Source organism: Pempheris klunzingeri, chromosome 17 (genome assembly GCF_042242105.1).
Source record: "Pempheris klunzingeri isolate RE-2024b chromosome 17, fPemKlu1.hap1, whole genome shotgun sequence".
Taxonomy (NCBI): Eukaryota; Metazoa; Chordata; class Actinopteri; order Acropomatiformes; family Pempheridae; genus Pempheris; species Pempheris klunzingeri.
The window spans coordinates 5,492,690-5,509,110 of record NC_092028.1 but is presented as its reverse complement, the minus strand read 5'-3'; the positions used below and the strand labels follow the sequence as shown (position 1 = coordinate 5,509,110).

Genomic DNA, 16,421 nt, shown 5'->3' with positions numbered 1-16,421 from the left:
TCTCTCTCTCTCACGCTCGTCCCGCCTTCTTGCGAGCAGAAAACACTCGGGTCTCCATCGTACGGGACCGGCTGCCGCTTCCTTTGAAGCTCCATCTCTCTGCTCACTCTCTCCCAATCATTCTTTCATTCTTTCTTTCTTTCTGCCTCTCTCTCTCTGTGTGTCTCTCTCTCTCTCTCTCTCTCTCTCTCTCTCTGCTCATCCTGCTGCTCGCTCCACTTCTCCGCTCAGACCAGGGCTGTGTATTGTCGGGGTTGAGGGGGTTTGTGTTGTCAGCCAGAGGAGGGAACATGCAGCATCCTGGAGGAACATGCGTGGCGTTACCCAACGTGGACGCCTGTCCTCAGCTGTCCTGCGCTGCCCTCACCTTCATGTATTTACAGCAGGTGAGTGTGTGTGTGTGTGTGTGTGTGTGTGTAAGTGTGTGTGTGTGTGTGTAATTGTATCTACATGAATTTACATCCTGTTTACATGCCATTGGCTGCTGCTACTGCTGCTGCTGCTGCCGGACATGAGGAGTGGAGTGGAACAGAATAAGTGTGTGTTCCCACTCACGGGGCAACACGAGAGAAACACAAAGAGTGTGTGTGGATAATGTGGCGTCTGTAAATGCGTAGTGTCAGTTTGTGCCAGTTTGAGAGGCATCAGTCCAGCTTGCTCCCCGTACAGCTGATACTGGGGCTCTCTCCTGTGTTCCTCTGAAGATGAAGCAGGTGGAAGTCTGCTTCCACAGAAGGTTCAGTGATGTGGACATCTGTTTGTTGGAGAGGCCACAGATCAGGAGCATCCTGCTCCACATTCTACTTTGTTTGTATCCTCTAAAACAGAAGGCTCAGCGCCATCTTAACAGTGTGTGTCTGGTGGGTTCTTTGGGAAAAGTTTGAGATATTGGAAATTGTAATGTATGTTTTTCTTACCTAATCATAATGAATACTGGCTTCTTTTACTGCAGGGTGTTAGAATGCAAACAAACCTTTAACAGCATTAGGAAACATGCATGAGTTGGACTTGGACAGACTGTTGTCCAGTCAGCTCTGGAGTCTCCGTAGGTTCCAGTCAGGGGTGAGAGGAGTGGTGCTGTGGGATTTTAGGCTGCTTGACTGTAAGGTTGGATACAATTATTTTTAGGTTAATATTCAAGTTAGGGTTAGGCCTAACAGTTTTCATTTAGATTGACTTTATAACCAGTAGACTTTGACAGATTTTGCAAAAGAGCTCTGACTTTTTTCTAAATTCCATTACAAATTAGACAAATCAGACTTTCAAACTCAAATATAAAAGTTAGTTTCCTTTACAGGTGTAGGTTGCATACTTAATACCAACTTGAAATAAAGAAATTGTGCAGTTATAATTCAGAATTGGACATTTAAAAAATGAAATAAAAAATAAATTGAATTTACAAAAAAAAGACCTTGATTCATGTATCATTACAAGATAATGCGTTTAGCAACTGTACGCTGCTTCAATCAAACAACATTTCATCTTAAAACATTCGCAAAAATGATATTGTTAATCAAACTGTAAAATTTTCTAAAAATTAACCACACAAGAAGGAAGCAGCCATCTTGAATTTCGTGAATAAGAGACCTCTACTTCCTGCATTGCACTTAAGCCACCACAGGCCAGTTAACGTGCCAGGGTGTGATGTCTCAGAAACTCATGTGTCAAATCTGATACAAACTGCCTTACAGGGTTGAGTGATATAATTCTAATAACGGGAGCCACAAACTTCCAGAAAGGAATGAGTGTGTCTGTGGTTTCATACATATAGTGAGGAAAACATTGCACTTTTTAAATGTAAGCACTAATTTCCTGTCAGATCAGGCTTGTTCATAGTAGCTGCATTCACCGAAGCATTACTGCAAGGGCACCTTAATTAGAAGGAAATAATTTAAATACTATTGCAGAGAGACTCAAGAAGAGCTTTTTTTCTTACATTTTGTGAACTAGTGCCATAAAGCTTGAACATATGAGAGTATAAAACAGTCAAGTCAGTGGTGGTGCAGGTATCGGGTAACATTTTGAAATGATTATTTTTAATTGATGGTTATATCAGAAATACATTTTTTCCTTTACATTTTGTTTACTGACACTTCCACATGTAAACAAGGCTGTGTTCAGTTCGCCTTTTTAGAGTTTCTAAGTGTCTGCATCTGCGTTTGTGTGCAGAAGGACGACTTTACAAGCAGCGTTTCTCCGACTGAAGAAACATGATGGTGTTTGCAGGAGCAGTGCTTCCACCCTGCAGGCTGCTGCAGCTGTACGCTGGCCTCATGTTCCTCCATCATGACACAAGCCACAGATCAATCATGAACTGTTATTAGTCCCAGTAGATGGCGCTACACTGTTACACATCCATCATGTGTGTTCCACACGGTATCAGACTTTTAGCAGGGACTTATTACATAACATCACCTGCACAAAATTAGCGTGTTTGCTCATGCAGGTCCAGTGCAGTTACACATTATATAGACTATATACACATTATGTACACTGCACTGCAGTGAAACAAAAAGCCAAACACTAGTTGGTTCCTTTTATGTAGTGTGAAAAAAAATGATGAGGAAAAATGTCTAAAAAATATATATATATAATAAAATCAAATCTTCATAATGAAATTAAAATTTAAGTGTAGCCTACTTGGATACTTTACAGAATTAAATGAGAGCAGAGAACAAAGGTGAGAAAAATCAAAAATACACATAATGATGAACCGGGTGGATCCAGGGTGGTCTAGAACATGAGAATGTGGGTTAATAAAGAGAAAAATACTCAGAGAAAAATACAGATTCAGGTTTCAGGTCCTGGGGATCCGAAAGAGTCTGGCAACCTTAGACGACCTAAGGTGGGGGCAGTGAACTAGTGCAGGGGATAATAGACGGACTGTAGTAATTGTGGGTGGTGAGAAAGACTTTGTAGTTAATACAGAATTTGCTGTTGCAGTAATGGAGCCTGGATGGAATAATAGCATGATAGTCTGGGTGGAAATCAATGCTGCAGAGATCGAAGATGGCAGCTTTTTTTTTTATCTGATTTAATTAGACTGTAATGACTTGAAATGTTCTACAGAAATGTACATTAGTTTAGCATTCACATATTGTAGATGAAATAACTGGGAAGGCCATCAGAGTTACTAATTATACTGAGCTTTAAAAAGGTGATCATGTGATGTAAAACAGATATATATTGTACAAGCTTTACATTATCCTGATATTTAGCAGTAAATATAAAAATGAACAAGTTTATATCTTTATATATCCTCCATTATTATTGTATCATTTCCTGTTTTTGTGTTTTCTTTTTTTTCACTTGTTTCATTATTCCCTTCTGTTGGCGTGCAAGATTTTCAAATGGCCTGTGAATATATGAATGCAAAAATTGCATAAGAAATAAACCCACATTGAGGAGGTAGGCGGACTTTCTCATATCAGTAGATTGGTAACTACGTTTGTGAATACAGCCGCACACTGGCCTCTGACTGAGGCTGCACTCCTAAACAACATTGCAAGAGTGCTTTTACACACAGTCGTGTCTGTTTTTTCTACTTGTGAGTGACAGCTCTGCTCTGTAAGGCTCAGGACAGCTGGACTTGAAACGGAGTCTTGGAACTGTTGGTTGAATTGAGTTCTAAGTTATGATGTTGGAGAGTTAAGTTGCTGTTTGTCCTGTCATCCTGTCTGAATATCTAGCTGCACCTGTTTACTCAGAGTGCTAATGATATTTTCAGTTAATTCAATCAGTTTAATGTGTGCACACGTTATTTCTTGTCATCACTGTGTAATTAATAACCTTGAATTTAAAAAGGTTACAGTAATCTCCAGTCTGCCATTGGTCTCTGTTTATCCTGTGTCACATATAGTCCTGGATATTGTCTTACTGAGACTTTAAAAAAAAATCTAATCTGAAATATGTGCAGGTGAGCAGATTATAGTTGTAGTGCAAGTAAAGAAGCTGAAAGCTTAACATTTTTTAATTTTATTCCCCTCTGACAAACGTACAAATGCCAACACCATAAATAGCTGATGATAATGATATAATAAGAGGAGCTTCCTCACACACAAAGTATACAGAAGAATACACTTGACACATCACATTTGCTTCCACCATGCAATGAAAGAAACTTTCTTTTTTGTCTGTCATACAGTGTTTGCAGTCAGAATGTATGGAGCTGGTGAGCATACCGATGTTTTTATGACCCAGTTTTCGAGCACTTCGGCATTGTGGGCCCTCTGCCGCGGCGTCTGGGAAGCAGAGCGAGAGAAAAACAAAATACAAGGGAGTGAGTAAGAAGAAAATGAAAGTGTGACCGAGCAAAAGCCTGAAGCACAGGAATATTTTAACGGCGCTCCGGGATGAAAGAGCTAAATGACGAGCAGAGAAAATGGCTTCTGCAATCTGACAATTTGTCATTAAGCAACTTTCCTCCATTAGTCTCATTCCTTTATCCAGCTCTTTCATCCTTCACTACACGCTGTGAGAGTGTGTGTGTGTGTGTGTGTAAGTATGTGTATGTGTGAAACAGAGAGAGAGAGCTTTTGTTTTCAGATTGCACTGTTCAAGTATTCCAGATTTTGCTAATGTGTTGGCATGTTATGCCACAGCATATTGTGTGTGTGTGTGTGTGTGTCTGTGTTTGTGTGTGTATGTCTGCTTTGCCTACATAGGGAATCTAGGTCTTTGAAGCTATATATAGTCGAGCCATGTAAGACATTTTGAATACATCTGAAGGCCTTTGGGGATTCTGTGTGTGTGTGTGTGTGCGTGCGTGCGTGCGTGGATATATTTTCTGGCAGTACCGCACATTAATTATTTCTTGATGTACACCCTTCAATGATTTCTCAACTTATTTGAACACATGCGTTACGCGTTTTTGTTCTTTCCAAAGAGCTCAATAGTCTATCACAGAAATGTGTGACAGAGTGGATTCATTAAGCACACACAGTCGATGCAGTCAATCTTGAATCATGCACACGCCATGTTCCTGCGCTCATGTGTGTATGAATGCGGTTGAGGAAAATCAATTGTGGGTATAAGCTTTCAGGCAGCAGGAGAGGGAAGACCAAAAGACTGCATGAGAAGAACTATGACTTTTCTGAAATATTAGCGATGGTGTCGTAAGAGTAACTGCACTGTGTTGTAGCTGTTATTGTTCCATAGGATGTTCCCAAGACTTGCAAAAAGCATGATAGGAAGAATTTTAGTATTGAAAAAATGGCTGTGTTTTAAATAAAAGATGGTCAGCAACAACAGAACAAATAAAGGTCAGCCTGTAATAATAGTCTCATAAGAAATAATGAGGAGGGTGAAACCTGCGCCTGTACTATTACAGCTCGCATGATGAATTTCACCTTCTCCTTTGAACAAAAATTATGTTTATTTTCATTTAGTATTTCCAGTTGTTTCTGCTTTGTTCTTTTTTTTCCCACATCAAGCTGCTATCAGTAAAACTCAGCACATGTAGAGGATTCACATCAAGAGCCTACCTGGAAATGGGACTATTTGCTTTGAGCTGCTGGAAGGATTTTAATGTGAAACACTACGGATACTTCACAGTCTTCAGGGAGAGAGCCAAATGAAGGAAAAACAAAGGGCTCCTGATTTTAAAATCAAGCCTTGTCCATTATTAGATCACAAAAATGTTGTGTTGTTGTGATTCATCATTGAACTCTATATACACATCACTCCACGACTTTCAATCCAATATATTAAGGTTAGCTATGATTTGTAATATCACCTGTGATGCAGAAGTGAGCTGGGAGGAAGACTGGTCACTGGGGTTTGTTAATGAGCAGAATCTCCAAGGAAATCATCTTGAATGTTCACCATGAAAGCCGGCTGCAAACTAGACTGCGCTGGGGGCCCTACACCCTCAGGGGCCCATAACGGCTACAGATTCAATTTGGCAGTTAGTTTGTGCTAATTTAATTAATTGTAATTTTGTTTGTCGATATATGCACCACTGAAGCACACTCTAAACTAAATGATAGGGGCCTGACAGGAGCACTGGTTTGCATGTTTAATCCGAATAACTACCATCCCCATTACCTTTTGTAATGTTTTGCTTAATTGTTTAAAATGCCAGTAATGATACTGTTAGATAGTGATTATTATTATCATCACCATCTATAATCATCAACATTATCTAATGATAACAGGATTGATAATAACAGTTATAACAGTAATAGCAACAATGACCATAATATTACAGTATGTGTTTATTAAACCAAAGTGAAAGTGTTTTGCTAGAGATGGACCCAATGGATGCAGTTAATTTTTCCATTGTAATGTGTTCTGTAAAGAGGTGCTTCCATATCCATGTGATGCTTTTCCAGGTTAAGAGGATGGTCATGTTGGTGACAGAGTGATGAGTACCACTTTTATGTCGTGGTTTAGAGCTGTGACTGATGATAAGTCAGCTAACAAGCAGAGTGAAATCGTAGCTGCTGAATAGGAAAAACAGTTTATCGGGGATGTCTCTCCAAAATGGTTGCATGGGTAGGCAGCACCAGATTGCAGATGTAATATTCTCAGGTGTCAGGGGGGCAGAGTGAGCAGTCACTTGATTCTGGTGCATTTGATGCATCAGTTTGAGTGTGAGGTGATGTAACTAAAGCCGACTGTAAAAAAAAAAAAAACAACTCTACCCATTTGGTGAAACCACTAGCAGCCGTGTTAACTCTCTCTGCAGTCACTAGCAGTGTCTTTGGTGGCCCACTGATGGTACACAAATCAATAAAATATAATAAAATAATAAAGGAACAGATACCATTTGAACAATATGTGGTATAGCCAAAATAATAGAGCATGATTGTATTTGTTCATTTAAGACAGAAATATCCAATAAATACTGAAATCTTAACATGATTTGACACTCGCAAAAACATGCACCAGAACAAGATTGAAAACCTATGCTTTTGTATAAAAAATGAAATGTATTCATCACACATGTACCCTACTAAGCCTCTAGCAGTCACACAGTCTTGGCGCTGATGTGGCACTCCTGATGATTTGTACAATGACATTTTTGGGTATGTCCTGCCAGTCTTTAATGAAGTCATTGCCAAGGCTCTGAACATTATCTGGAGGATGTTCTCCGCCTCTATCATGCCTGGATAGCATGTTCCAGACATCCTTGGGTTTAGGTCTGAAGACCTGGCCAGCCAGTCCATCACGGAGGTACCTTCGTCGTCAAGAAAGGTCATCAACACACGAGCGGTGTGGGGATGGGCATTAGCTTGCATTAAAGATGAAGTCATCGCCAGCAGCACTTCCTTCGTTACGGAGTCAATGCCGATTGTATTTCAACAACACAAAGTGATGATAGAGCGGTCTTGTCTATCGTGGTGCTGTCATGCAAACGACCTTGTCTCCTGCTGTACTACCCAGTCTCCTGGTAACGTCTCCACAGTCAGCTGACCACACTTGGAGTTACATCAAACTGATGAGCTTTGGCCCGAACACCTTCAGCTCCGGCAACTTCAGTCTGGTTCAAATGTCGTCTGACACTACCTGCAGCCATCAGGAGACGTCCAGCAGTCAGAACCCATACAGAAAACATCAACCTGCCCATAGAATGGATAATTAGCTATTGAGAGTAACACAATTTCCATTCCTTATATAGGGGTGCGTTCACACAGCCACTCATATTGGCATTGTCCTCAGAACATTCTAACATAAACTGTTCTGTAGCTAAATTAATCTCCTAATCACACATTCTGGTAGACCAGAGATGTTTTTTGTGGACAGTTTAGTTCTAGTTTTTCGTCTTTCCAGTACATTTTTTGTTGTTGAACCCAGTGAGTTGAACCATATGGGAGGTAAGTCTACTGGAATCGTGAAGAAAATCATTTTTTGTAGTGTTCTTCATCAGTCTAATGAGATTAGTTAATGCATCCATCTATTTGTGTCATTTGCTTTGATGAGCGGGTTGAAACTTAAGGGTACCAGCTCTCACAGCTTGGGGGAAATATTGACATCCAATGGCCTGCGATACAGAAATAACAGACTGTAGAATGCCATTATTGAACAATCAGAATTGAGTATTCAACAATGCTATGTAATGACACTTAATAATCCCTGCACAATCCAGAAAGAAATGGGCAGTTTTGTGTGTTACATTCAAAGTTTAGTAGAGGCACAACTGAATAAGTGTGAGGATTTTGAATTGTCAAAATCATTTGCCTTTGTTGCATCCGTCTCTCCTACTTAGTTTTACTCTTGTAATTAACCTATATGCTTTGTATGTTTTTATTCTTCTGTGTTTTGTAGTATTTTGATGTCTCTAACTGTTTTTTCATCATATTTGTTTTTCTTTTCTTTTTTTCCCTCCTTAAGCTATTCAACACAGCATTCCAGCCAGTTCAGGAACAAGTGGCTTTTCAGCCAGTCTCTTCACTGCAAGTGGGCTGTGTATGCTTTTCACAGAGCTGCATGTTGTTGTACGGGAAAGTGAGCCCTTGTTGAGAGGCAGCTCTTGTTCAAAGAGTGGATTAAAAGTACTATCGTCAGACCTGTAGAGAGAAAGAGAGAGAGAGAGAGAGCACAGGGTGAGAGACAGGGAGATAGTGCCTGTTACGATTTGCAGCAAAAGGCTCTACATGTTTTTTGTCTTCTTTTTAGGATTTCTTCTCTTAAGCTGAATTCCAACCGTTTATCAGTCAGACTGTCAGTTCCCTTCTTTACAACCCAATGCAGTGTGTTGTGGGACCGTATGAAAATAATTGTCTTTACCCAAAGAGAGCAACATATTCTTGGCTCAGTCATTCACACCACTATGTTCGGATCATTACAGATCAGGAAAAAGTCAAATAAAGTTATGATATACTTTATGTTAAGTTCAGCATTATTATTACAGTGGCTATGGCTGTTTACAGTTATAAAAATTATGGTTTTATCAGTTTTTTAAGGGTTTAGGCCATTAGTATTTTAAATGTTTCGTCTTGTAAACAATCCCATCAAAAGCCAGATACTGTATATCGTATCATAGAGGACAATTTTGGTAAAAATGACAGTGGCCAGCTAAATTAGCGAGATTATTTCAGACACATAAGACGCAAAAGTTCATTATGGCCTCATGCTTAAAAACCAAATGCTGTACGCAAAATCAGGGCTCCCACAGAGCAGGAGTGCAGGGCTACACACTGCTTCCTCCCTCTCTTTTGCATGTCAGCAAGCACATGACTGTCATCTCCTAATGATAATTAATGTGTTGTGATATTCTGGAGATGGATTTCAAACAAATTTCTCTACAACATCATCAGACCAAATTCACATTATTTTGTATTAGTGTTAGAGCTTTCCATATAGTGGCGATTGGTAACTCCACTTCCAAATGTTGTGAAAATGATTATTCTGTTGACATTATATATTCTTAACATTAGAATTAGGGTACACCTTCTTAAAGTCTCGTTATTAATATAAATAGTGCACATTGGTAGGTTTAGATTGGTATTTTCTTTTAGAATAGTTGTTTTTGCACGTGGAGTGAAATAATAATGGGAGGGATTTTGTAGAGGGAAATCTGAAATGCCATGTAGCCATTTTATAATATTTAATTAGAGATTTATTCCTCCAAATGAAATTGTGTAGCAATTATTGCATGTGTGTATGTGTCACTGATGCGGCTGAATGAGTGTGTATGTCCCGCTTTGAGGTGCTGTGTCATTTACTGAACATTGCACATGCCCATTTCATCTCACTCTCTTTCTCTCTCTCTCTCTCTCCCTCTCCCGTACACACACACACACACACACACACGCACGCACGCATGCACGCACACACACACACACACACACACACACACACACACACACACACACACACACACACACACACAGACAGTCCATAGTCGTGTTCATGTAACGACACGCGAGCACTGTACGGATGAATGGAGTGGAAGATGGAAAGAGAGAGAGCGGGGGGAGAGAGAGCCATGAAAGGAAGGGATGAAGAAAGCGGATTAGAAAAGAGAGAGAATAGAGAAGTAGGCCAAAGGCAACCATCTTCAGTTTTCTCTGTTCAAAAATGCATTTCCATGTGGTGTTTAAAAAGGCAGGTAGATAGCTGTGGAGAGTCGCTAGGCCACAGTGTCGCTAGAACAAACACAATGTTTTCTTCCCGTTGGATGCTGCTATCATACTCAGAGACCCTTTACATGGCAAATTACAGCCTTTACAATTAGTTACATACACTTAAAAAAAAAAACACAGTCCTCTGTACCAATGTGCAGCTCAGCACAGCATCCAAAATACACTAACACACCCACAACGCTTACACATCCCAGACTGACAGTTGTACCAGAACACTGGCGTTTGTCTTGAAGAAAACTTTATCAATCAGAACAGAATGACCTAAAAACACAACTGGCTTTTTGATTTGTTTAATTTATTTATGTATTTATTAGATAAAGATTCAGTTACATCGAAAGCATGGACTGTCCTGCCTCACAGTGTTTCTTACACAGTCTAAAGCAGCAGTATGCTTCAGAAGGCTTTACTTTCCTAAACTAAAGTCATCTCAGTAATTCAATACAAGAAAAAATGTCTTTATACATATAGATATATAGCAATGCTGTATTTATAGACAATGTTACAGTTTGTTCCAGGTATATAACATATACCCAGAACATATTGAATTTCACAATATCTTCTGGACAATGATTAATAATAACTCGTATGCCAGCAGACGGGTATGAAACACTTCAAACATGTAATTTATCTGAACATGTAACGTTATCAGTTATAGTGTTAGAGTTCAGTTGAAGAGAATATACGATCTAAGCGTATGGTGAAAGTTCTGCTACAGTGTGCCTCCACACATGTCTGTAGTGCTGGTCCTGTGTGTGAGCTCAGATGATGCTTATGATAGAACGTTACTGATGTTTGTGTTTATTGCATGCATTATTCATTTTTTGTTATTGACATTATGCCAGTGTTTTAACAAACTACATCCTTCAAAATGGCCGTAGAGTTGAATGGACACATTTCTGAACCAGTGCAAAGACAAGCTGAACATTAGGATTTATTGCAGGACTGTTGGGTCAGACTGCATTAGTTTTAGCTCGGTGGATCTAATAAATTGGCAACTGAGTGTAATTACTCTTTGCTGAGTCCCTCCCTAGAATGGCACCAGTATGGTAGGTTTGGTAAGGTTTGCTTTTTTTTGGTGTGTGGACGTCAGCTGATTTGGGCCGCCAATCAGACGAGAGGCGCTCAGGCCAGCTTTGGGTCAGTGTCGACACCCGTAATTGGGCCAATGTATCTGGTTTGAAACACATGAATCCGGAATGGGTCACACAGGCAGGTGTTCTGGATTTATCCAGCTGGGCCGACATAAGCACACACTGTGGGTTGTTTTCATTTTTTATTTCAGGTGCAGTTATCCCCAACCTGTTCCAAGTATACTATTGTATTCTATGTTTCTATGTGTCTGTGTGTGCGTACTCAACTGTTATATTTTTGGTTGGATGCCTAAAATCCATCTACCTGCACATCTCCCATCCCCCTCCCTCCACTGGGGTCTGCTAATATGTGGGTCAGACTTAAAAAGCATATGCACACACACACACACACACACACTCACATGCACGCACACAGAGACACACTCTCACACACAGGGAGGTTTTGCAAACGTGAAAACTGTAAAAAGAATAATACCACCTAGCGTGTGTGTGTTACATGTGTGTTTCTGTGTGTGTGAGGGGGTTTTCCTCACGGTGTGTCAGAACATCACCTCTGGACTGCATTTAGTGTGTGTGTGTGTGTGTGTGTGTGTGTGTGTGTGTGTGTGTGTGTGTATGCCCTGTTACTTTGCTGTGTATCCTTCTTGGACAAACAGTTAAACAGATTAAAAGCTGTTACAGCCACTGGTCTCCTGTCTGTTCAGTGATGAGGTAAAATGAAATCATGTGAGCATCATTTTTAGCTTCTAGCAGCTTTAGAAGGAACCTTTAAAAACTCTAACACCAAAAATCTTATTTTTTATGTACAAGCAAGACACAGCATGCTAATTAGTGAGCTTTAGAGGTGCTGCTAGGTATATTTTTGAATTTTGGACAGAGCCAGACTAACCGTCTCTCCTCTCTGTAAGACTTTGCAAGACATCCATCACCAGGGAACACGTCACCTCTCTGTCTCACAAAACAGATACACACACATTGTGAAAAACACATTTCTATCACACACACACACACACACACACACACACACAAACACACCGTAAGAAATAATTATTTTCATTCTCTCTCTCTATTTCTGCCACTCACAAATGCACCAACACTCTCCCAGAAACCTTCACACAGACATATGTGCTATGATAGACTAATTTCTCTCGCACACACTTTCACATGTAATTACCTCTCTCTCTCTGTTTCCCCACCCGACTCGCTCTGCACACACTTGCTTTTATGCTCTTGCTGACCTTATTATCTTGTGCCTTGCTGCAGAAAAAGGGATTTTTCTACAAAAGCGGATAGAGGGCAGTCGGGGAGGTGTTAGAGGAGGAGTTGAAGAACAGCAGCAGGTGTTGTCCTGCGTACATGGAAGAAAAGACCATCCTGCTCATCTTCAGATTCCAACCCTCTTTCCCATTAAACACTTTTTTTAATATCCTAATTGAGGCTCCAAGAAGAGAGGCTGTCCGAGGCAAATCGACATAAATAAAAGTGACCTGACTTCTCTTGCACATGTCTGGAAATAGAAATAGTCACATACAACCAGACATTCTTCTAGCAGGAGAAAGAGGATGTACAGTATAGCCTGATGTTGTCAGCAAAATTAAAAAAAAGTCTACTTAATGAGTATTTGATTATCTGCTTCAGGCGTACATCACACTGTGAGCTATTAACACTCCGGCAGAATACATATTCAAGCACGAGGCCATGGCCAATTAAAATCATGTGACAAATAACAGGTTGTTACAGGGCTGCTCTTTGGTCCTGTGTTGTTGTGGTGCTGAATGGACAGCTCCTTCGAACTGACCTCATATGCATTTATTCATTTGCTGCTGTGTTCATTACTGCTGACACTGAAGTGTTTTCATTGTCCCAGCTATTACTACTATTAGTGTTTCTCTCTCTGCATGTGTCTCTCTACCTCTGTGCGTATCTGATAAGACAGTGCTGTGCATATACCTACTATTCCAGACAGTTATCTTTGCCGCAGCCTACAGTCTGCAGTGATAAATCAGGTGCAATGGTTACTTGTATAGATTTATGCTCTTTCCTTCAAAGACAAGTCTAAGACTAATGAAAACAAGTAAGGCTGTTGAGTGGGTTAAGAAGATACATTGGCACTTCCAATGAGTGCTATGAATAATGGACAAAAAATTGTCAAGAAATTTAAATATTTTTTAGAATATTGTTCAAATATTTAAATTTCTTGACATATTTAACCCAGATCATCATCTTTCCCTATACAGAACCATGTGGTTTTGTTGCCTAAACCTAACCGAGTAGCTTTTTTGTGCTTCACCTTCACCACATAACATAATTAACATACAACACATAATTAATTTGGGTGCTCAGAAGTAATTAAATTGTGAGCGTTCCCTGAAACGTTTCTCAGCAAGCTTTTATTTTGACAGTGTAACCAGATGTTGTATATCTAATATTACTAGTTTGGCCACAGAATGAGAATGGCATAAAAAGTGTCAAATGCAATATATGTATGTTTTTTTTAACAACAAAGCCTTCGATACACTGGGTGCAAGAAATGTGTAAGCTGTGCACACCAACAAAAATATCAGTTGCATCAAGGGAAATGTAGGATCCACCATTGTTGGAGCGTGCTCCATATTAGGGACCAACAGTCAGGGTGTCTCAGCCTTTGCTGCTTCCATTCTGATCATTCTTTTGAGTGTTTTGTGAGTCCCCCAACTCAATGTGATATAAAGTAGCACCGGAGCTCGATGGCACATAGGAATACAATGTTTCAAGCTTTGATATACACACAATGTTTGGGTCTGCACATGGGATTTGTTTAAAATAAGAAAAAATATAGAATATCAGCAGACTTCTACACCACCTGCTTTTGAAAGAGAAAATGCAAGAAGAAGACAGAGCGGAGGATTGGAGCGAGATAGAGATGAAGAAAAAGGGGGGTGGGGGAGTGGTAGACTCCACAACCTCATTATGTCTGTTGGCATTTTAACTCCTTTTGATGATTTAGTAAGAAGAGGGGATGGAGGAGGAGGGGAGGAGGAGATGTGTTCTCTCCTCCGTCCATGACACCGTTTCAATCCTCCACTCACACATCCCTCGCTCTGCTCTACCCACGATGGAGAGGAGAGAGAAGAAAGAGAAGTGAGTGTCTTTAATTTAGAGGGATCCCGAATGCGTGAAATCCTTTATGCTATCTGGGTCACAGTGTGCCTTACAGGCTGAAGAAATACACGCGCACACACACACACACACACACACACACACACACACTAACCAGCCTGCTGGTTCGCTCATTTTGTGAGTGTCCCTCTCCGTTCCATGGGGTGCTTAGTATGTATTGTGTAGGTAGAAGTATTGTGCTTATTCACCAGCCAGTATGGTGCGTGTCAATCGAACCATCCGGCACTACAGCGGAGTGTTTAGGCAAGTTCATCAGTATCATTCTGTTTTGCCCATAAAAATCATTTTACTCTACACTTTCTGGCAGTATCATATACACTACATGGACAAAAGCATGTGAACGCCGAAAGAAAGTATGTGGACACCCAAATGCTACACCATGAACCATGAGAATTACTCCACTGCCATAACAGCCTCCACTCAGCTGGGAAGGCTTTCCGCAAGATTTTAGGACCTGGCTTCAGGGATTAACTCCCATTGAGAAAACCAATTTCAGACAGGAATTGTTGACATTGTGCGTGACTTACATTTGTGACTCTTCTCTATTCTGTAGCTGTTACACTATGTTTTAGCAAGTATATACCATAAAATGTACATAGATATATGTTGTTTCATGCTTTTGGTCCCATTCTCAGTCTCACTCAAGTCACCTAGTGGTACAGATTTTGAGTTTGAAATTTCTGAAAGTTAAAAAAAAAAAAAAGATCGCCACAGCTGGCAGCCACAACAAGGCTACAATGGCTGCAGCGTGATCCTTTAGGGCAACTGAAATCATAAAGTAAGTCCACTAAAAGTGCTTGTTTGTGCCAATGAAAGGTTCAGATTGCTATTCTAAGTGTTTTGTTCGACCAGAAAAAGTGGTTATGTTACCTCTTTTCAAAGCTACCAGACTCCATTAAAAAACATTTTACCCTGCAGAACACGGGAGTTGTTAGTCTACCACTGCCTCGATCCATTCGTTTCTTTGTGTTTTGTATGACTTCAGTGTTTTAAGGGGTTAGTTTGGATCCAATCATTTGTATGATAATTTGTAATATTTGTGTGAAACAACTACACGAACAAACCAACTGATCAAGGCATCAGGAAACCAGCAACTCCTGTGTTGTTAGAGGTAAAATTACTGTTTTTGTCAATGGAATCTGACTTGTAACCCATTAGCAGTCTTTTTGTTCCTACCAGTCATTTCACACACAGAATATGTTAAAATAGGGCAAAATGGCAGCACGAAGGAGCGCTCATCTTAGTTTGTGATATGGACCAAGAATTTCCCCCACTTCTTGACAGCAAAAGAATGGGTAAAGTGTCCGTGGCGGTCATCTAGAATTCAAAAACTGTTGAAACAACTCTCAATTTTGGTTCATTTAATGGTCACTATGAGAGCTACCATTAAAAAAAAATTTCATTAAAATGCAAAATATTATCTTGATTGCAGTAACATGTTACTCAGTAATGTCGTACATCCCCCCAACACTGGGAAAGAGAAGGTTAAAAAAAGACTTCTTAGACCTCCACTAATGGAAAGAAAATTTAATTAGTCAGGCTCTCTTTTTCAGACTCTTTTTTGTCTTTCTCTCTCGTGCTCTCTCTTTTTCTCTCTCTTCCACTTTCTCTCTCTTCTAGCGCGCACACACACACACACACACACACACACACACACACTCTCAGACAGGCACCACTGTGGTCATCTCCACTCTCTTTGATCAAATTATTTTTGCAGTTGTTGTCACATTATGTAAATTTGCTTTACTTTTTGATGCACTGGTACAGTTTATATCACTGTGAGTCAGTCAACCACTGATGCTGGTTGAGAGTAAAGGCTTCCAAAGGTCCACTCCATACTGGGCCGACTAAAGAGCTCTAGTCCAGTGGCTAAAGTTTAGTGCTGTACTAATGATGTTGGCATTTTCTTGATATTTCAAGGGGATTTTTGTGTTTTTGTGTTTTCTTGCTCAGCACACTGTGCATGGTGCAAAAGTGAGAGGAAGTTTTAGACAAATATGGCAGCATGTAGTGGCATTTCAACAACTGGCTACTAGATAGTGTGTTGAGAGTACACATACATTTACAGAGGGAACACTTGGTA

The 16,421-nt window shown here is 40.1% G+C and overlaps 1 protein-coding gene across 1 annotated transcript in view; it reads left to right on the top strand.

The window, feature by feature from the left end:
• The first annotated feature begins 290 nt into the window (after positions 1–290).
• rbfox1 (RNA binding fox-1 homolog 1) overlaps positions 291–16,421 on the top strand; it is a 116,944-nt gene continuing 100,813 nt past the window's right edge. Inside the window, exon 1 of the mRNA XM_070847298.1 lies at positions 291–386. Within this exon, the coding sequence (XP_070703399.1) occupies positions 291–386 (96 nt within the window). The remainder of the gene's footprint in view (positions 387–16,421) is intronic.